The sequence below is a fragment of the Pleurodeles waltl genome, chromosome 4_1 (genome assembly GCF_031143425.1).
Source record: "Pleurodeles waltl isolate 20211129_DDA chromosome 4_1, aPleWal1.hap1.20221129, whole genome shotgun sequence".
NCBI classification, from domain to species: Eukaryota; Metazoa; Chordata; class Amphibia; order Caudata; family Salamandridae; genus Pleurodeles; species Pleurodeles waltl.
In genome coordinates this window covers 134862619-134885181 of record NC_090442.1, presented here as the reverse complement: position 1 = coordinate 134885181, position 22563 = coordinate 134862619, and the positions used below count along the sequence as shown (strand labels likewise).

Genomic DNA, 22563 nt, shown 5'->3' with positions numbered 1-22563 from the left:
GGCTGATTGTAAAGAAAGCAAGAAGCTCCCTTTATGATTGCATTAGTTACTCCAACAGAGGAGTCAAAACATTTATTTTCTCACAGTTATCTTGATACAGGTGAAAAGGACCTTTCCCATTGCAGCTATCTGATCTAAATCTTATTCTCACCCCCTCCAATGCCCCCCTAAAGTTCCAATACAGATTGGCTCCGGTGGTGGTGGTGGCGGCAGTTGGCCAAAATGTCTGGTTATTGTTGTTGGCTATGGAGAACCTTTGTTTTAAAGGTGTTTTTATTTTTTACATTTTTTTTTTTTAAACTGTTTTCGGAAGCTGGCCCTTATATAGTACACCAAAAGGAGGTATGCTATATAAAGACTGTAGGTACCCTCTTAGAAGTGGACAGGGCTTTCTTTAATAATTGCAAGTTCTCTTAGTGGTGAGGGGTGAGGTGGTTAAGCAGTTTAGGCTAATCAAAGGGGAGTGTTAGACATGAAGAAACACGTGTTTTTTTTTTTTTGTGACTGAGGGGTGCTTAGCTCTGTAGGTTCTCTGGATCTTCTGGGCACTGTCAGTTCACTCCTCCTTGGGCTGTGGGGCTCAGGTGCTGTGTTGCTTTGACTAGTGGGGTCACTCTGGTAGAGACTCTTCTGTCGTTCTTTACTTCCTTCAAATGTGCAGGGAAGCACTAATCTGCTCCAAGGGAGATGTTGGTTGATTCTTGAAGTACTGGCAGCCTTCCCAGGCTTTTGGAGGTTAATCAGATGCAGAATGAGTAGTATTTGGTGCAGTTGTTGAAGACAGGAGGTAGGCTGGCAGGGTTGGCGCCAAGTCAGTTGCTGAGCTCCTGAGTTTGTGCTTCTTCTGCTCTTCAGTATCTTTCTTTGGTCCAGCGATTTGAGTTTCTGCTGTCAGGGGCCACCTTAATACTGAATTTAAGGGTGTTAAGGAGAGTGAAGCATAGTAGCCAATGGGCTACTTACCCATGGGGAGGAGGTGGGGGGGGGGGGCTCACTGCACCCCCGTATATATGACCACTTCCTGTGGGAAGTTGGCATAACCCTGTCCCAGAGACCCTAATCCCACCACACACAAGATAGTGAAATTCCTATTTTCTAGTTCACTTCAGGTAGCCCCCCCCCCCCCCCCCCCCCCCCCCCCGGGGTGTGACTAGCCTGGCAGTGCAACACGCCTCCTGACTATCTAATTTCCAACCTGTCCTGGTGCCAAATGGGCTCAGGGCAGGGATGGAATCTCTCTGCACTGGGGGGAAGCCAGGGTGACATATCAAAGGTGGCAGGGACTTTGAAGTCCCTGGCATGCTGAATCATTAGCGTGGAAACACATTTCTCTGGAGTAGGCATGGTTTCTGGCTTCCGAGCGTGGGCTGTCACCTGCAGGGGGGGTCAGAAACCGGTCTGTGGTGGCAGGCTGGACTTTGCCAGTAAGCCAGCACACTTGAGGACTAGTAGGTTTCAGAGGTGGGTACCCTCTGGGTGAATGTACTAAGAAATCCATCACTGGAATCAGTGTGGGTTTATTATTACGAGGTTTGATTGCAGACACCATAGGTTTCAATGAAGCCATTATGTAGCTGGGGAAACTTGTTTTGACCAGTACATACCCGTAAACATAAGTGAACAGGGAAGCCATTTTAAGAATTGACTTGGGCATCACAGCGGCATATCTGCTCACGTATACATGTCCTTAGGGCTCCAGGGCCTGCTGTAGGGATGACTTGCATATTTCCCATGCAGTGTCCTTGGCATGGCACAATGGAGGGTACCTGTCCTGTTTTCAAACATGGTTTGCACCATGCCACGCAGCCTGCAATGGCAGTCTGTGTAATCTTGTGTGGGGGTCCCTTAGGGTGGCAAAAGACATGCTTTGGCCCTTAAGGGCCCTTTTTAGTACCCATGTCCTAGGTACCAGGGGTACCATTTACTGATGGACTTACAGGGGTGCTAAAGTCCATGCCAGTTAGGTTAGTGGGAAGGAGCCCTGTCACTGGGGTCTGATTAGCTGGCCTCTTTGCACTTTCAGTCAAAAACCAGCATCTAGTATTTCTGAAGGGGCAAAAAGTGTGTGTGTGTGTGTGTGTGGGGAGAGGGGGGGGGCTGAAATCTGTGAAGAAGTCCAGTTCCCTTCAACTATTTAAGTATGTATTACCGGTACAAGATACTGCTGTTTTTTCAAAATACTGGATTGCCAAGGCAGGTATCTTCACTCCACAATAGCTGCTGGACAGGGAGTGTCTAGACCCCTAAGTTATGGCATAATGGTTGACTGCAGAGGGGCTTATCTATATAGTTCTGCAGATATCCAGGATGCTGTCATCCTACTATCTCCAGCTTGAACTGCTTGTCTGTTTCAGGACCACATATATGGAGAAGGTTTAACTGATGCCCACCATTGCTGAGTTTGAGTACAGGATTCTTGACAAGCTAGCCTTTGCTTGGGCGGCTCCCTTGATGTCTTTCAGGTCACAGCATAGAAACCAGCTGCTTTGTCTAAATTCTGGGCTTTTTTTTTTTTTTTTTTTTTTTTTTTTTTTTTTTTTTGGTCCCTGGCCTCCATTGTTGACAAAGCTATACAGTTTTGAACCTTGAGTCCCTTTGTGTTTTTATCCTGCTAGAAAGATTCTTGTTCATATTTGACTTTTGAAGGCCACAAACTCATGTCCAAGTTGTTGCTAGGGAATTTAAACTGAATTTCTTTCTGTGACACCCTTTTTGCAGGTGGTGTCCATCAAAAAGCCTGGTCACAGGAGTTTTCACCAGATTGCCTTTCGTATGAGTTGAGGAGTGCACCTAGATCACCACTGAGTACAAGAGTCATGGCCTAAGAATTACCATTTGTCAAACATTCTAGAACTGAGCCCAGACAATTTAGCTCTCCAATCATTCCCTCCAGCTTTCAAAACACACACTGCTGGGTCGGACAGATGATTCATTGACAATGCCCTTTCTGAACAAGCATAGATAAATGGGACTTATGGAGCTTTTCCCAAGAAGCTTGGTTTGGAAATGACTTGTGGACTAGAGTCCACAAACATCTGCAATTCATCTCCAAGATGTTTAATGCAGCTTCTTTCATCATGGTGTTTTATGAAGCCACAGATGGGTCTTAAATGATGCAGTGCTGCGTGTCTGCTGCCAGCAGTGTGGCTTTTCATGAATGTACCGATTAACACGCTTTGTTCCTTCCTGGCAATACCCAGAGATTAACAGCACTACTGCTTTCTCTGCATTTCTGCTGATGGTCTTCTTACCTGATTGATGTTGGATTGTGATATTCCAAAGCTAGGATGATCCTGGTGGCTACTCAGCTCGGAAGGAAGACAAGCATGTGTCCATCAGAAGAGATTCTGCATCTAGGGCTTTCAGAAGAACATTGATACCACCAGGGAGGCAAGAGGAAGCTGTTCTCCCATATGCTCTCCACTTCTCACTTGAGGACTACATTTTTCTCCATTGAGTTACACCATTTGTCAACAGTGACCCTGTAAGAAAGGTGTTAGCAGTGCCAAAACAATCAATCTCTAGACGAGAAGTCTCTTGCTTTGTGTGGTTTCCACATACAAGTCTTTAACTGGCAGACCAAAAGTTCATTTGTACTGGAGGTAAAGCTGCAACTAATCATTGCTGAGGAAAAATTCCCATTACAGAACTCTGGGTGGCTGCCACCTGGAGAGTTATCCACACTTAAATGAGATGCAGCTGTCTTAATTTGGACTTGAGTAGTTATACCCAGGTAGGCCAGACTTTCTTGAATCTTTTTTGGGTAGTGCATTTATTTTTTCTCCACCAGGGATAGGCTATATACTCTCGACAGTGCCGATTAGTTTCCTAATATTTTGCGATATAACTTAATTTCTACTCCCCTTTAATTTTGTTCCCCTGTACGGGAATAGTCATTGAATTTATAAGCAACCCTAACTCCTCCCTAGTGTGAAGACTCTGGCAATAGCTGCCTATCAGGCTGAACCGTCGGTTTCTGTAAAATTAAGCTAAGGAAACTACCACAGACTGGGCATGCTGGTTGTGAGCTTTATGAAAGGAGCCATGTTCATTTTTGAACCAGCCGAGCTTTTAAACTTTATCTATATTGGCCTAGGTTTTCATATTTTTTTTTATTTTTTTTTCAAAAGGTTTGTGAACGTTTTCTTGTGTGTGTATATATCACTCTAAAGACCATACTGTATTTAAATCAGCGTTATTTGACAAAGTTATTCATGATTTAGTCTATCTGCTAGTCAACAAAAAATACCTTTTAGCTTTTCTAAAGAAGTATTTGGAATAAACATGTTCTGAAGTCCCATGCAAGATTAATCGGTGCTTATGACTTTGCTAAAGATTCCCCGGTTGGAGAAAGGATTACAATTGGCTACTTTTTTAAATTTCTGGTCTAAATCGTAACTTTGGCACAATCTGACTGTTGCATTCATCCCATTTTATTCTAGTGTTAGAACCTAGATTCTTCAGTAGCTCTCCCCTCCGCGAAGACTGCGTTTTGATAATCTAATTATCTTTATAATAGATGTGTCCTTCGTTTTGGGCTGTTATGGTTGGACTCCACCTGAGTGCACTTGGGACATTGTCAGAGCTTTACAGCTTAATAAGGTCTGTGGTTTTCTTTCTTTAATGGTTTAGGACCCTTCAGGTGACAACTGAGCAGATGGGCGTGATGAGCCAACAAGCTGTCTGCTCCATGCTGCTGTGACAGAAGTGTCCATTTACCGTTGTAAATTGTACTGGAATGATCATTCAGTCTTATCTGGTTTAAATATGTTAACAGTCTTTGTATGTCTTTAAGCCCCAGTTTGTGTCCTGTGCTTTAAAAGCAAAATATACTTTTGTTTTTTACTTGTTAGGTCGAGCGCATAAGCGCTTTGACCTGTTGTGAGTATTGTGGGCTTTTAACGACGCCCATCACTTTAATTCGTTTGTGGGTTTGCCTTTCAAAAATCACTTTTTGATGAATGCTTTAAGTTTGGCCACCTTGAGGCGGTTTGGTTACGACCTTGGACAGCGACCTTGTTACAGGGATAATTGCACGATTGCAGATTGTTTTTCTTTTGTCTGACTTAGTGGCTGCCAAGGCACCCACAGCGTTTAGAGCATGAACTCAATTGGCAGTATCATTTTTACATTATATGCACTCTGATCTGCTTAGTACAGGTTTGTTGCAGCAGGCACGTTAACCCTGTGCGCTACCTTTATGACGACGGTTGTATGATGGAATCCAGCATGACTTAAGAACGCGGTCTCAGCAATCAATGATGGCGCCTGTACCGTGAATTTTATTGTAAAAGCTTGTTTGGTAAAGGAACATGTGTGGTAAATTGTCCCCACCATACCCCCTTAACCTGATACCATACTCTGCAATCCACCCTGCTCCAACCCTAAAACTTGCCCTAACCCTAAAACCTGCCCTGCTCTGTCCTAAAACCACTCGACCCTCCCTCTGCCCTGAACTTTAAAACCTGTCCTACCCTGAACGATAAAACCTACCCCGCCTTGTACCCTAACAACCCCACCCTGCCCTAAAAACTACTCTACCCCGCCCTGAACCCTAAAACCTACCGTGCCATGCCCTAAAAAACCTCTCCCCGCCCTGAGCCATAAAAGTAACACTGCCCTGTCCTAAAACTTAACCCACCTTGAACCCTAACACATACCCAAACCTGTCCTTAAACTACCAGACACCTCATTGCCCTAAAACCTACCCACCTTGTTCTAAAACCTACACCGCCCAGTCCTAAAAACTAACCCAACCCCCCACAGAGCCGTAAAAACATACCCCGCCCTGTCCTAAAAGGTACCTAGACCCTCTTCCCGCCCTGAGCCCTAAAAATAACTCTTCAAAATGACCCGGACCCCCCCGCCCTGAATCCTAAAAGCTACCAACCGTGTTCTAAAACCTACCCGCCCTGTTCTAAAAAGTACCCTGAACCCTAAAACCTTTGCCGCCCTGTCCTTAAAAAAAAACAAAAAAAAAACTGCCCTGAACCCTACTCTTCCCTGTCCTAAAAACTAACCCAACCCTTGCCCTGTCCTAAAAACTACCCTGAGGTCCTTCATCCTGAGCCCTAAAACCTACCACACCTTGTCGTAAAAAAAACGACCCCCTGCCCTGTCCTAAAAACTACACCCTGCCGCCCTGAGCCCTAAAAGTAACTCTGTCCTAAAAACTACCCCAACTCCCTCCTGAACCCTAAAACCTTTGCTGGCCTGTCCATTAAAAACTGCCCTCTTCCCCACCCCCCTCCCACCCGAGCCATAAAAGTAACCCTGCCCTGTCCTAAAAACTGCCCCAGTCCCACTTACCTCGCTCCTCTGCTCCTTCCTGTTCTGCACAGACAGCTTGACCTATCTCTCTGCCTTCACCACACATATGCGTGCTATATATATATCACGCATATGTGTGTGTGTGTGTGTATATATATATATATATATATATATATATATATATATATATATATATATATGCAGCATGGGAGAGAGAGTTTTAAGTGATGTTTCCCATGATGACTCCAAGCTTCCACTAGACAAAAGTACGTTCTGTTGGCTGACATGGCGCTCTGAGCTCGATCGGAAGTGTGTGTGTGTGTGTATATATGTATGTATGTGTATATATATATTTTATGCACGCAGATCTGCTTAGTACATGTTCTTTGCAGCAGGCACAATAACCCTGCGTGCTACCTTATGGTGACTCCAAACTTCCAGTAGACAAAAGTGCATTCTCTCTCCACAAAACATTATTCGCAGGAGTTACTTTGACATTTTTACATCATGTGCTCTCTGATCTGCCTAGTACATGTTCTTTGCAGCACACATTAAATCTGGGACTTGTATCACATTATGGAAATAAAACTACAAGCTGTGAATATAAAGCAGAAACCGGACTAGATGAACTACACACTTTTGAGTCTGAAACTTGAGCTGTGTGCGTGTGTATTTATAAAACTACCCTCAGAGCTTACAGTTGATTATGCGGTACAGTGGTCAATATTTTATAACTAATTTTAGTTCAAGACTGACTGAGGATCCTTCGTATCGTGTGAGGTGGCTCTCCTTAAGCATGTGAAAAATCATGGGCGTTTTGTTCAACTCCCCAGACTGCAGTAAAGGGATAGTGATCCAGTAAGCACGCATTCTTGAAGTACAATTATTTATTCATTGCCCCGCGGGGCATTAAATTGCCAAGTAAATGTTTTGCACCTGGGAGAAGTTTGTGTTTTTAAGATCCTTGTTAAAAGAAAAAAATTGTGTGTATATGTTAGTGTGTGTGTGTGTATGTGTATGTGTGTGTGTGTATATATATATATATATATATATGTGTGTGTGTGTGTATGTATATGTGTATATGTATGTATATATATATATCTATATATACAGGGAGTGCAGAATTATTAGGCAAGTTGTATTTTTGAGGATTAATTTTATTATTGAACAACAACCATGTTCTCAATGAACCCAAAAAACTCATTAATATCAAAGCTGAATATTTTTGGAAGTAGTTTTTAGTTTGTTTTTAGTTTTAGCTATGTTAGGGGGATATCTGTGTGTGCAGGTGACTATTACTGTGCATAATTATTAGGCAACTTAACAAAAAAAAATATATACCCATTTCAATTATTTATTATTACCAGTGAAACCAATATAACATCTCAACATTCACAAATATACATTTCTGACATTCAAAAACAAAACAAAAACAAATCAGTGACCAATATAGCCACCTTTCTTTGCAAGGACACTCAAAAGCCTGCCATCCATGGATTCTGTCAGTGTTTTGATCTGTTCACCATCAACATTGCGTGCAGCAGCAACCACAGCCTCCCAGACACTGTTCAGAGAGGTGTACTGTTTTCCCTCCTTGTAAATCTCACATTTGATGATGGACCACAGGTTCTCAATGGGGTTCAGATCAGGTGAACAAGGAGGCCATGTCATTAGATTTCCTTCTTTTATACCCTTTCTTGCCAGCCACGCTGTGGAGTACTTGGACGCGTGTGATGGAGCATTGTCCTGCATGAAAACCATGTTTTTCTTGAAGGATGCAGACTTCTTCCTGTACCACTGCTTGAAGAAGGTGTCTTCCAGGAACTGGCAGTAGGACTGGGAGTTGAGCTTGACTCCATCCTCAACCCGAAAAGGCCCCACAAGCTCATCTTTGATGATACCAGCCCAAACCAGTACTCCACCTCCACCTTGCTGGCGTCTGAGTCGGACTGGAGCTCTCTGCCCTTTACCAATCCAGCCACGGGCCCATCCATCTGGCCCATCAAGACTCACTCTCATTTCATCAGTCCATAAAACCTTAGAAAAATCAGTCTTGAGATATTTCTTGGCCCAGTCTTGACGTTTCAGCTTGTGTGTCTTGTCCAGTGGTGGTCGTCTTTCAGCCTTTCTTACCTTGGCCATGTCTCTGAGTATTGCACACCTTGTGCTTTTGGGCACTCCAGTGATGTTGCAGCTCTGAAATATGGCCAAACTGGTGGCAAGTGGCATCGTGGCAGCTGCACGCTTGACTTTTCTCAGTTCATGGGCAGTTATTTTGCGCCTTGGTTTTTCCACACGCTTCTTGCGACCCTGTTGACTATTTTGAATGAAACGCTTGATTGTTCGATGATCACGCTTCAGAAGCTTTGCAATTTTAAGAGTGCTGCATCCCTCTGCAAGATATCTCACTATTTTTGACTTTTCTGAGCCTGTCAAGTCCTTCTTTTGACCCATTTTGCCAAAGGAAAGGAAGTTGCCTAATAATTATGCACACCTGATATAGGGTGTTGATGTCATTAGACCACACCCCTTCTCATTACAGAGATGCACATCACCTAATATGCTTAATTGGTAGTAGGCTTTCGAGCCTATACAGCTTGGAGTAAGACAACATGCATAAAGAGGATGATGTGGTCAAAATACTCATTTGCCTAATAATTCTGCACTCCCTGTATATATCTTCCTTCCTTCCAGTAGGCCTACTAGCCCTTTAGCCATATGCAAGGCCACTGGAACTATGTGACAAAGGACCAAAATATACGGCAGAATTTACCACTTAATGTGGCAATAAGAGTACAGTTTTGCATTTACAATGCCAACAGCTTCAATTTGAGTAAATGTGAGACCTATTGCATAGCAAATGCTTGTTTCTAAGTGATTATTGGTAATCTTCCAGTTATTGAAATCTCATGTCACGCCTAGTGAGGCTTTCAGAGAATGCATAGGCATTCACAAAAAGATGGAGTTTGAAGTCAAAAACATAGTTCTGACTAGGATTGTACTCCAACGTGTTTTTTTTTTTTTTTTTTTTTTTTTTTTTTTGTGTTTTGATCAGCTGTCGGTTTTGAGATTGATTCCTTTCACTTCACTCTTTTGGATTATTTTTTATTTTTTTATTTTTTTATTTTTTTCCCTTCAAAAGGAAGCCCTCCTATGGAAGCCTTGGCTTCAGTAAAACACATTTGTAGTTTTATTGAAAACTTGATTATGGGTTTGAAGCAATTTAGTTGTCCAGAGGTAGCACTTAAGGCACGCCCCTGTGTATGTTTCACCTTTTGTTGCTCTAGATTACACTTTAGTTGTTCTACATATGCTTTCTCGCCCTAATCTTGCCTCATCTCCTCCTGTTCCAATTTTTTTTCTAGCTTGTATTTAGAAGTTGTTGCTCCACCGTGGCTTTGGTTTACCACAAGTGAAGTTCTGTTCTTTCTTTGCAGCAACAAGTCATGCCGTTATTTTAATGAAGGTAGAGGGAGTTGTCCGTTTGGAGGAAATTGTTTTTACAAACATGCTTATCCAGATGGACGTATTGAAGAGCCACAGCCGCGGCCGAAAGGGAGCTCAAGCAGGCATCGGGTAAGACTAACTCGATCGTCATGTTGAGTGACTCCCATTTAATGATTACTTTATGCTGTCTTGACTTCAGCCAAATACAGGTTACAATATTAACTCTGGTAGTAGAATGCAAGTGTGAACTTCAATATCATCTTGGAATACACCATGCGGTTTGCTTCAGAGCCAGGCCTGCCTAAAGTTGGCATGTCATGGTCATTTAGAATCTGTTATTTCTGTTTCCGTATAGTTCAGCAGATGTGGACTATTCAAGCTGGTTTACTAATACAAATAAACTGTTCGTTCTCCCATGTTGCAGGTCATTAGGTGTGCACTTTAGTGACTGTGTTGGATTATTACTGTATGTTTTGAACATGCATCACATGTTCATGACTCGCTTGGGGGTGGTCGTCAAATTCTTCTTTTAAATGTCTAGTTCCTTCCGTGAACATTCGTAGGATGAGCAGTTTCTGCTTGTTGAGGCACCACAGAGTAGGTAAGTGGTGGGCTTGTAAATGTTTCAGTGCTAAAGTGTTCAACGCTATGGAGATGGATGGTTGATGTGCTAGCTACACCATATCGGTCTGCTTTTGAGGAAAGATTTCATGCAAACGTTGAGTAGGAGGGAGAAGATTGTTCTGGTCCCTCCCTAGGTTGGGGGTGTCAAGCTAGCTTCTAAATCATGGCTGGAATGCTCCATAGGTGTCAGTCATCATGTTTATCTCTATTTTTGATGTCTGAGCAGTAAAATCACGGTTACTGCACTAACTGGATGTTTTGATGGTGCCTGCTATTTATTCCTAGCAAATCATCTTTTCGGTTAGTTCTTGAAGACATGGACCCATTCAGCAACATCAGTCTAGACCTTGAGGAGTGGCACTAGTCCCCCGCTCAAGAAGAGGGCTTCAGCACCAGAGAACATGAATCTCAGTGGTACTTGCTGAAAACCTACACCGCCCAGGACAAATCCTTTACTTAAAGCTGGAAAGACGATCTCCACATCAGCCACACACAAGAGAGGACTGACTTAGAGGCTTAATATTAAAATGAGCTCGGCTTCATAAGGAATGTTCTTAAAACATCAGAGCAGGTCTGAGGATCGAAACTGAAATGGACTTCATTTGACCTCAGACCGAGCCTTCGGTTCTATGGGATTTAGACCTTGAAACATACTGCAGAAAACGTCAGCATGATAGTTCACCAGGAACTCACCGGGCCAAGCAGTGCTTTGCAAAAGGATCAAGAGCAGGGAACGAATATCCAAAAGTCTGAGCAATCGATTCACTCAGAATTCCCCCAGTGATTGGATATTGGCATCTGAATACTTAACTATGGAATGTTGTACTGTTAATGTAGTGAATAGATCAAAAGGAGGGGGGGGGGGGCGGACATCATTTTAATTGGCGTCCTAGAATGTGAATGTTCTCCCATCTGTGAGTCTCCTGGTGACTTCTGCTTAGGAGAGCTACAAAGTAGTCGTTCATCTATGGAAGATATTTTGCCAGTAGATGGACGTGATTATATTGCGTACCATAAGAGATAGCTGAGCAGAATGTGTGCCTCCTTGCTTTTGAATTTAGGTTATGTGATCTCTGAAGTCCGCCCTCCCCTTTTTTTTTCTTGCTTTCAGAACCAAGTGGCATGCTTGTAGCACCAGTACCTTGATGTCATAATAGGTGTTAAAGAGTGATCACTCGTGCTCAGTTTATTCCCAAAATGTAGGCTCCCATGCTTGCGAAAGATTAATTTGTGTTGGTGCATTGTAGACTGTCGGTTACAAGTGATCAGCCCAGTAAGAAATTTGTCTTGTCCCACTGCTGAAACTTGTACTGTTTCCTCTGTCCCAGCAAAACTCCCATGCTCCAGTTGGTTGCAGCCATTGACCTACCAGGCATTTCTGTGACCAGCACTTGTAGAGGAAAGCATTTGGACCCTGAGCAGTGCACGAAGCCATCATTCCTAGTAGCTGCTTCAGAGATTGAGACTGTTTGAAAAGGGGGTGGGGGAGTTGAACTTTTTTTAAATGCCAAATTTGTGTTTTGTTGAGCACTCCCTTGCAACAATTTTCATTGTGGCCACCATAAAACTATTTTCTGTAGATGCAAGTGCATTTTTGACATTCACTGAAAACCAATTGCTGAAGCAACTTAATTTGAGTGTGCTCTTGACATTTCTCTTGAGTAACCCTTTACTAGCAAATCATCCTAGTAGTGGGAAATATGTACTTTGTGAGGAGTCCTATCGGCTCTAGCATACATTTTGTGAATATTCTTAGTGCTGATCGAATACTGAATGGAAGTTCTTTGGACTGGTAATGTTTGCCACTTACAACAAATAAAATGTACCTGCAGTCAGCTGGATGGATTGGCACTTGCCTTACGCTTTCTTGTACTAGTGATGCATGTAGAAATGTCTTGGGTTACATATCGTTTGAGGAGACCTAAGTCTAGGTTTTGCAGCAGCGTGAATGTCTTCTACATTCACATGCTTTACATAGCCTGACATCTAGTGGACGAGCTTAACAGCAAGTAGTACTGTCAGATGTGCACCCCACTCCAGCCCTTACCTGCACACTAGAAAGTTGTCTAAAACCAGAATCCTTAAGAGTAAGCTATTCAGCGGAACTGCCAATGCTTGAGCGGCTTGAAGTCCTTGGGACTTTTGGAGCCAGTGGTTCTTGATGTCTTGATGCTGAAGGCTGGTTCTTTGGAAGTGGTGTGGAGGCTTCGAGTCTGCAACATCAAGGCGGTAGGTCTTGGCTTCTGCTGTAGCTATGCAGTGCCCTTTGAGAGCTAATGGCCAAAAAAGGTTGGTTTGATTTTTTTTTTTTTTTGTATTTTGTATTTTTTTTTCCTTCTCCAACTTTTCAAGGGAGACAGTCTGTGGTTTAAAAAAAATTGCTTTATGTAAAAGTAATCCAACACAGTGGGTCGCAATTTGCAGCCTAGCTCATTAATATTTCTATGATAGGTTGAATTGCGATCCACTACGATTTGAAGTTCTGTGAACTGACCTATTAGTACATTGATCAGTTCACAAAATACCGAATCATTCTGTGAAAGTCAGAGTGCAATGGCGACCACTTATACCAAATGCATTTTTCGTACACGTGGCACTTAATCGCAGCATCACTTACATTATTTTAAAGACAATGTAACTGATATAGCTCCACCTCTTGGATGTAATCTGTTCAATCACTTCCCAATTACTATAATTTTGTAGATATCCCAGCTACTTGTAGTGTTCCACCAAGGATGCTCCTGCCACATTACACTTGATCCTGTTCCTGTATTAAGGGATTATGGTTTTAACTTCCTGGGAAGTTTGTCCTATATGGATATTCCTACTCTGACACCAAAGCTCAAATCACATATTTTGCAATGTGAAAAATGTTTCAGTGGACATTTTAGATCTCCATGGTCAAGCATTTTTTCCTTGCTAAAGTTTCATGCCAAATGTTTACCGCATTTGTATTGACCGAATTTGCAATTAGACAGTGACCATTTCTATTGATAGTGTAGGTTTTAACACCAGCTCCAATAAGACACTTTTAAAAGCAAATAGATTTTCTGGAGAGAGAGAGAGAGCGCGCTCTAATTTTTTGATTTGATTGATTGCTAATAATCACGAGGGTTTTTTATTTGGCTACTGACTGGACACTGTACTCCCAAATACTAGCTGATCGTTTTTCACTTTTGTTTTCGGTATTAGAAGGTGTTCCCTGGGGAAAACACCAATCCCTTTCATGTGATTAAGTAATCTTAGTGAATATTCTTTCTCTAATCTCGGCAGGCAGTACTTATCGCGTCCAACTGAGAGTTTAGGGCTTTACTCCTGATGTCCTGGAGCCGACCTACTGTGGCACCTGAGAAAGTGGCCAAGTTTCAGTGGTAGCACGGGTGAGTAGTTCAAGGGTCTTCGAGAGGGAAGTAGGTTTGAGGCATACATAGGTTAAGCACAGAAACGGTAACCCCCATAAGGTGATTGTCCAGTCAAATAATTGCTTTTATGAAAAAGGTACTATTTTATTATAAGCACGCAAAGCATAGAGGCAACACAGTAAATAATATCCACAGACTCTTAAAGTCCACACACGCAGGCATCATTCTAGGTGGTATCACAGAGTCCCTACTTGCCCCTCTAGTGAGACAAGTTATTTCCCATTTAATACCGGAGGTGGCATTCAGATGTGGCCCACACTAATCTTCATGTTACAAAGTAAGCTTGGCCTTAAGAATCCACTTCTTGGCGCTAATTTAGTGCAAGCCTCCGGGCTTAACTGACCCAATGGCAGCGGGCAAGTGCATTAAGACCTGGGTGCATATCTCTGGGCCCCAGCCTCCCAGTGCTGAGGGTCCCTGACCTCTTGAGGTGTTTACCCAATGTCAGGCCTCCTTCAGTCCCCAGTTTTCCCTCGTTGGTGTTGGATATCCTCCTGCTGCTAATCATTCCCTGTCACCCCCAATCCCACCCTTTTTTTTTTTTTTCTGGTACACAGGTGGTCGTGGTGATCTTCTTTCATGTTGAATAGTGTTGTTGAACAAAATGGGGGACTTGTACTCCCAAATTTATAATCCATATCCAAACACAAATTATATTTAGTGGCTGATCCTTTGAAACTCAGGTTGTGGGTGTTGGCTCATATTTAAGTGCTTTCTTCTCTGTAGTGCCCTTTGTTAAAGGAACAGCCTGCCGATACAGGAGTGGTTCCAATTATGATTGACCGACAACACAGGCCAAGGGAGGTAGAGGATCACGTTTGGCTGTCAACCTCCACTGACGTATGCCTCGGTCTCAAAGGCCTAAGACGTCCTCTCTTTCAAGATTCCCTGGTCCACAGTGCCAACTTTATCAGTCCCACCATCTTCCTGACAATGAGCCCAGGCCCCTCAGGACAGTAACACTTCTTCTAGGATGCCCTGCTCCCATACCTTCAGTAGCTCCCACCCCCCCAAATACACATCTCATGTCTGAGGGTTGCAGTCTTCACCTCTACTGGCCTTTTCCAGGCCCTGTGTTTCCAAAATGGAACCCACAGGTCTCCCTATTATCATACAGAAGCACACAACCTTGCATGCAGAAGCAAGAATCATGCAGCCTGTGCTAAACATAATCTATGTAGGGCAAGAGTGAGTTAAATACACAGCCACAGAACTTTACGTGATTGAGCTAGTAGGCACCACTCCAGTGATTTAAATAAAAAGGCCTGTTCACATTCCTGAATCGCTGCTGAGCACAAAACGGGTATGCTGCCATCACTGTTTGTCACTGAATTCCAGGCAAGGTCAATAGCTCTTTACCATTTTGAAGGTAGTGATAGGTGTGCCACCCCCTTCCCAGTCTAATAGACCGCATTACCACAAAACACGCACAGGTCATGGCGCACACGTCCCCTGTCCATCCATGACCTAAAATCATTATCAGGGTCCAGATATGCATGTAGCTTGGGCACTCAGGGCAGGGTACCATGTCCATCACCATGCAGATGACTTCCATTGTAGTAATAGTTGTGGAAAACATTGTTCTCCATCCCAAATAGCCTTATCCATATACTGTGTTGTGGGAGCTGGATTTGCTCCTGACCACATTCTATATATAACTTTTTGTTGTAAGTCCGGTGCATCTCTCAAAGATATGTTGGAATGTGTGAGCCAGTGCAGTGATTGAGCCTTATAGTGTGACCCTCCCGGAAATGTGGAATAGTTCGGTTGCTAAGTTCTACACGTTTTGCAGCTTTTTGGTCAAACACTAGCAGTAATGGTAAAATGCTCAAAAAGTAAATCATTACCAATGTTGCTATTTTTCTAAACTGCGAAAGTAATGCCTTTTTTTCAGTCATGGAAGCCAGATCCGATATGTAGCACCTGAGTCCACAACTTTACTCATGCATTGAGCATGGTTGGTGCCCCTCACTGAGCAGCTGCATTAACCCTGGGAAGGAAATTAAACTACATGTCCGCAATTGATCTAAGAGTAGATAAACATGGTTGTTAGCTGTCCACCGATTGCAGACATGAAAAATCTTTCATTGGCCGATACTAAAATTGCAGCCGTCTATTGACATCTTGGTTCCCCTTATTAGCGGTCACTGCAGGCTTTCAACATTGTCTCTAAAGAGCACCTAGTCTGACCATCTTGGATTCTTTCACTATTTGTATTCGTTTACTTTCCCTGTTTTAGCTCCAGGTATTTGCTCGAAGGCACTTTCTCTATGGAGTGTTTTCATAGATTGCACTATAATACCATAGGGTGATTTTTAATTGGGGGAGTCCTAGTCGCAACTCTCAAACATTTTTTTTTTTTTTTTTTTTTTTTCCCCTCCTCCAGTGTGCACAATTTAGGAGACTGTGTCTTAAAAGTAAATCAACATGTTCATTCATCAATACAAAATAAATATTGCTATAGAATTCTATTTCACTACGTGGTCCAAATTGACCCTTTTTCAACTTTTTCACTTGATTTAGCTAGAAGTTTACCTTTCAAGTATCTTCTCCAGAATATTTATGTAATGTTTTCCTAGAAGAACAGCCAGAAGCTGGTACTGATGTTGATTTAAGACAACCAACACATTTTGTGGTGTGATTCACCATGTCTTCAGGGAAAGTTTTTTTTTTCCTAGTAACACAATATTTTTTTTTTTTTTTTTTTATTTTTTTTTATCACTCCATTAAATACATTTGAATCGTATCACGTTTTTCAGGCATCTGATAGACTAGCAGCAATAGCTCAAATTAGAAGAGAAACCTATGTAGACAGAAAATTCCAGTCTTAAGGGGAGACAAAGCCTTAAAGTGTATATATACCTCTTCATAATATCTGTCAGGCGATCATTGCATGGTGATGAAAGGACACTGTTCTGAACACGTTTTCAAATCCATGTTTTACCTCATTTTAAAGTTTAAAAAACAAATTTAGTACATTTCTCAAGGGCATGCGCTGTTACTGTAGGAGTCTGAGAATGTACATTGCCATTTTTGAACAACCATGGCAAGGAGGTTTAATTTACATTTTCCTTGAAGGAAGTGAAGGTAAATGTCTACAGATGTTAACGTTCTGGCCACTTTCATCAAACTGTTACTTTTATTGATCTTTCTTTGTGCTGCAGGCCCAGCAGAGGAGCCGCATTTGGGAGTTCATTGAAGAGCGGGAGGGCAATGATCCCTTCGAGAGTGATGAAGATGAGGTGGTGGCCTTTGAGCTAGGCGAGATGCTCTTGATGCTCTTGGCTGCAGGGGCAGATGATGACCTGACGGACTCTGAAGATGAATGGGACTTGTTTCATGAGGATCTAGATGATTATTCGGATTTGGAACTATAGCATGGTGTCCCTGGAGTTTGGACTGTATGTGCAGCCTGCAACAGTAGCGATTTCCTGTGGTGTTGTGGCAGTGCCGGTGTCTCCTAGGCAGGCCTATCAATTCCAGCTGCTCCGAGTAACAATTTTTACCCAGGGCCCACCGTCCCCCTTATCCTTTAAACAGACCTTCTCTACCCCAGTATGTATGTTTCTCTGTTTCAGGAAGAATAAAAAAAAAAAATATTTGAAAAACAAGAAACATTGCACATTTGGCTGACCTCTGTCCAAGATTTAAGTCTGTATGGCCTCCAAGACTTTGTTGTGCATCATCTATTTTAAGGTATCTGTAAGCTACATCTGATTGCCATTTTTTTTATTGCCACCATATGATAACTAGGTGCCACCTGTTGGTGACAATAGTTTGCTTTTGAACTGGTGTACAGCAAGGACATAATGCATTGTTTTTAGGTGAGGTTCTTGTCCCCACAAGATTTAGAGAACATCACTTCGCATCTTTCCAGTGGGCCTCTTCATTTGACATTTTCAAGTGCACATAGTTGTTTTGTTTTTTCCGTAGGGTTTTTTCATTCCCCAATGCCCGCTCCCCCCCCCCCCCCCCCGAATTCATATTTGCTTGTGCACCAAGCTTGCTTATTCCTCTTAGACTTCCGGATTTTTATTTTTTTATTCCAGTTTACTGCAAATGACACTTGCTGCCTGCTTCCCCAAGTGCATTTCTTCTTTCATTTCAGAGGTCACATGGAGATCCTGATGAGATTAGCCAGTAGATATCTGGCAAATGCAGAAGATATCTGAAACATAGAAACAGGATGGGAGAGGTGGAATGGAAGGAAGGAATACCATGCAGGATAGTAGTAGAATTGTAAAAAAAAAAGTGCAGCAGCCCTTTCCGGAGTTGCACCAACAAAGGAGCAATCATCAGATGCATAAGAAAGCGGTTTCAGGATCTGGGACTGTATGTGTTGTGTGTATTTTGGCTTTCTCATAGACTTCTAACTACGGATTCCTCACCTTAGAATATTCCCCAAAAGTGAGACTGGATTTGGAAACCTTTGAAGTAGTACCTCTGCATGCCAAGAGGTGGTGCCTGTGGCTCCACATCAAAGTTTGCACCAGATGCAATATGCAGGGGCCTATACCGGCACCTCCCTTGCACGCTGACACCAGTTCCTTTTCTTTTTTTTTTTTTTCCCCGGCACCAGCAGACACTAAGGTTTTCTTGCTCTAATCCTCATAAGGTTGACCGGGTTTAAGCTTTGTGAGGAAATGTCACAGGCAAATGTTTGTCACTGATTTCCCACTTGGCTGATGTAGGAAGTTGGCTCTGTATGTGCTATTTCAAAGTAAGGAATAGCATGCACAGAGTCCAAGGGTTCCCCTTAGAGGTAAAATAGTGGTAAAAATAGATAATACTAATGCTCTATTTTGTGGTAGTGTGGTCGAGCAGTAGGCTTATCCAAGGAGTAGTGTTAAGCATTTGTTGTACATACACATAGACAATAAATGAGGTACACACACTCAGAGACAAATCCAGCCAATAGGTTTTTGTATAGAAAAATATCTTTTCTTAGTTTATTTTAAGAACCACAGGTTCAAATTCTACATGTAATATCTCATTCGAAAGGTATTGCAGGTAAGTACTTTAGGAACTTCAAATCATCAAAATTGCATGTATACTTTTCAAGTTATTGACAAATAGCTGTTTTAAAAGTGGACACTTAGTGCAATTTTCACAGTTCCTAGGGGAGGTAAGTATTGGTTAGGTTAACCCGGTAAGTAAGACACTTACAGGGCTTAGTTCTTGGTCCAAGGTAGCCCACCGTTGGGGGTTCAGAGCAACCCCAAAGTCACCACACCAGCAGCGCAGGGCCGGTCAGGTGCAGAGTTCAAAGTGGTGCCCAAAACGCATAGGCTAGAATGGAGAGAAGGGGGTGCCCCGGTTCCGGTCTGCTTGCAGGTAAGTACCCGCGTCTTCGGAGGGCAGACCAGGGGGGTTTTGTAGGGCACCGGGGGGGACACAAGTCCACACAGAAATTTCACCCTCAGCAGCGCGGGGGCGGCCGGGTGCAGTGTAGAAACAAGCGTCGGGTTTGTAATGTTAGTCTATGAGAGATCTCGGGATCTCTTCAGCGCTGCAGGCAGGCAAGGGGGGGATTCCTCGGGGAAACCTCCACTTGGGCAAGGGAGAGGGACTCCTAGGGGTCACTTCTCCAGTGAAAGTCCGGTCCTGGGGGCTGCGGGTGCAGGGTCTCTCCCAGGCGTCGGGACTTTAGGTTCAAAGAGTCGCGGTCAGGGGAAGCCTCGGGATTCCCTCTGCAGGCGGCGCTGTGGGGGCTCAGGGGGGACAGGTTTTGGTACTCACAGTATCAGAGTAGTCCTGGGGTCCCTCCTGAGGTGTTGGATCGCCACCAGCCGAGTCGGGGTCGCCGGGTGCAGTGTTGCAAGTCTCACGCTTCTTGCGGGGAGCTTGCAGGGTTCTTTAAAGCTGCTGGGAACAAAGTTGCAGCTTTTCTTGGAGCAGGTCCGCTGTCCTCGGGAGTTTCTTGTCTTTTCGAAGCAGGGGCAGTCCTCAGAGGATGTCGAGGTCGCTGGTCCCTTCGGAAGGCGTCGCTGGAGCAGGATCTTTGGAAGGCAGGAGACAGGCCGGTGAGTTTCTGGAGCCAAGGCAGTTGTCGTCTTCTGGTCTTCCGCTGCAGGGGTTTTCAGCTGGGCAGTCCTTCTTGTTGCAGGAATCTAATCTTCTAGGGTTCAGGGTAGCCCTTAAATACTAAATTTAAGGGCGTGTTTAGGTCTGGGGGGTTAGTAGCCAATGGCTACTAGCCCTGAGGGTGGGTACACCCTCTTTGTGCCTCCTCCCAAGGGGAGGGGGTCACAATCCTAACCCTATTGGGGGAATCCTCCATCTGCAAGATGGAGGATTTCTAAAAGTTAGTCACTTCAGCTCAGGACACCTTAGGGGCTGTCCTGACTGGCCAGTGACTCCTCCTTGTTGCTTTCTTTGTTCCCTCCAGCCTTGCCGCCAAAAGTGGGGGCCGTGGCCGGAGGGGGCGGGCAACTCCACTAAGCTGGAGTGCCCTGCTGGGCTGTGACAAAGGGGTGAGCCTTTGAGGCTCACCGCCAGGTGTCACAGCTCCTGCCTGGGGGAGGTGTTAGCATCTCCACCCAGTGCAGGCTTTGTTACTGGCCTCAGAGTGACAAAGGCACTCTCCCCATGGGGCCAGCAACATGTCTCTAGTGTGGCAGGCTGCTGGAACCAGTCAGCCTACACAGCTAGTTGGTTAAGTTTCAGGGGGCACCTCTAAGGTGCCCTCTGGGGTGTATTTTGCAATAAAATGTACACTGGCATCAGTGTGCATTTATTGTGCTGAGAAGTTTGATACCAAACTTCCCAGTTTTCAGTGTAGCCATTATGGTGCTGTGGAGTTCGTGTAAAACAGACTCCCAGACCATATACTCTTATGGCTACCCTGCACTTACAATGTCTAAGGTTTTGCTTAGACACTGTAGGGGCACAGTGCTCATGCACTGGTACCCTCACCTATGGTATAGTGCACCCTGCCTTAGGGCTGTAAGGCCTGCTAGAGGGGTGTCTTACCTATACTGCATAGGCAGTGAGAGGCTGGCATGGCACCCTGAGGGGAGTGCCATGTCGACTTACTCATTTTGTTCTCACCAGCACACACAGGCTTGTAAGCAGTGTGTCTGTGCTGAGTGAGGGGTCTCTAGGGTGGCATAAGACATGCTGCAGCCCTTAGAGACCTTTCTTGGCATCAGGGCCCTTGGTACTAGAAGTACCAGTTACAAGGGACTTATCTGAATGCCAGGGTGTGCCAATTGTGGATACAATGGTACATTTTAGGTGAAGGAACACTGGTGCTGGGGCCTGGTTAGCAGGGTCCCAGCACACTTCTCAGTCAAGTCAGCATCAGGCAAAAAGTGGGGGGTAACTGCAACAGGGAGCCATTTCTTTACACAAGCCCCCCCCAGCCCACAGGCCAGGAGACTCAGCCAACGCTGGAAGAGTCTTCCTAGTCTGTCAGGCGAGGAAGAGTAGAGGAAATGGCTGGTTTGTTGCAGGGCCTACTCTGCCTTACATCCTCCTGTTCAGGTCATTCCCTCTGGGGAACTGACCCACTTCCACAGTGATAGGACCTAGTCTGAACTGCCTCTTGTCTGTGCTTTTTATGTCTTCACCCATTCTCTCTATTTTGAGGTCAGAGGTATCCACCTCTGCTAATCTTATCTTAGCCAAGGTCACCCCTAGCTTACCCAAAGAGGTTACCCAGAGCTGGAGTAACCCCACCATGACCAACAGGGTCAGGGGGCCTAACTTGTTATTTGGCATGGGGTCAGACCACCATGCCAAGGATAGTGCAGCCATAAAGGCTAACACCCAGCAGAGGCCACTGACAGCTGTCAGTGCCCAGAACCACACCTTTAGCTCTTCACCTAAAAGGGAAGGGGCTAAGTTACAGGCTTCTTTGGGTTCAGGTTGCCTGTCTGCTGTATTGGAGTGGGGGGTTACCACATCTTGTAGTGAACACCCTTCTTCCACTCTTTCTTCTGTTAGCTGAGGAGCCACCCACTCAGGTTTAACAGTTGCCTGACTAGCCAGGACTTCTTGTGGGTCAGGTTGGACTTTATCAGGGCCATTTTTGGAGTTCTCCCCTACTGGAGCAGAATCTCCCTGGCTTGCTGTAACCTTGGCTAAAGGTTGTCCACCCTTCCTACTCTGTTTTCTTTTCTTCTTCTTCTGGGGCCTGCTTGCATTTACTGCAGAGGCAGGACTTCCAGAAACCTTGGGAGAGGACTGGCACTGGACCAGTTCCTCTCTTGAGCTCTGACTAACCTCTGGGTAGTCATTTCCAAGGAGACAATCAAGGGGGAGGTCTGTACTGACTACTACCCTTCTCCAGCTAAGAGTGCCACCCACTTCTATGGGTACTAAAGCCACAGGCCTCTTAGTGACCCTGTCTAGGCTAACTCTTACCCTGGCAGTCTCACCTGGGATGTACTGGTTTGAGAGCACCAGCCTGTCATGCACAATAGTGTGACTGGCACAAGTGTCTCTCAGGGCAGTGGTTGGGATTCCATTCACCAGTAGGTGGTGGAAGTGTCTACTTCCCTCTGGAATCTCCAACTCACCTGTTGGGCCCTGTTTCCAGTTGAAGGCTAGGAAGACCTCCTCATCTGAGGAGTCATCTCCCATGGCTACACTGGTTACCCCAGGAATTTTGTTCTGGGGTTTGTTTTTGGGACAAGAAGTGTCCTTGGTGTGGTGCCCAGACTGTTTACAGTTGTGGCACCAGGCCTTAGTGGCATCCCAGTTCTTACCCTGGTACCCACCTTTGTTTTGGGTTGTGTCTTGGGGCCCACCCACCTGTTCTGGTTTTTGGGGGCCTACAGAGGACTCTTTTTCTTTG

At 44.4% G+C, this 22563-nt stretch overlaps 1 protein-coding gene across 2 annotated transcripts in view; it reads left to right on the top strand.

Moving 5' to 3' along the window:
* The window catches only part of MKRN1 (makorin ring finger protein 1), a 57600-nt gene extending 40222 nt beyond the window's left edge, over nt 1-17378 (top strand). For both annotated transcript variants that reach the window (XM_069227896.1, XM_069227895.1), the window contains 2 exons: nt 9708-9846; nt 16928-17378. In XM_069227896.1, the coding sequence (XP_069083997.1) occupies nt 9708-9846; nt 16928-17140 (352 nt within the window). In that variant the 3' untranslated portion in view covers nt 17141-17378. The remainder of the gene's footprint in view (nt 1-9707; nt 9847-16927) is intronic.
* The last annotated feature ends 5185 nt before the right edge of the window (nt 17379-22563 follow it).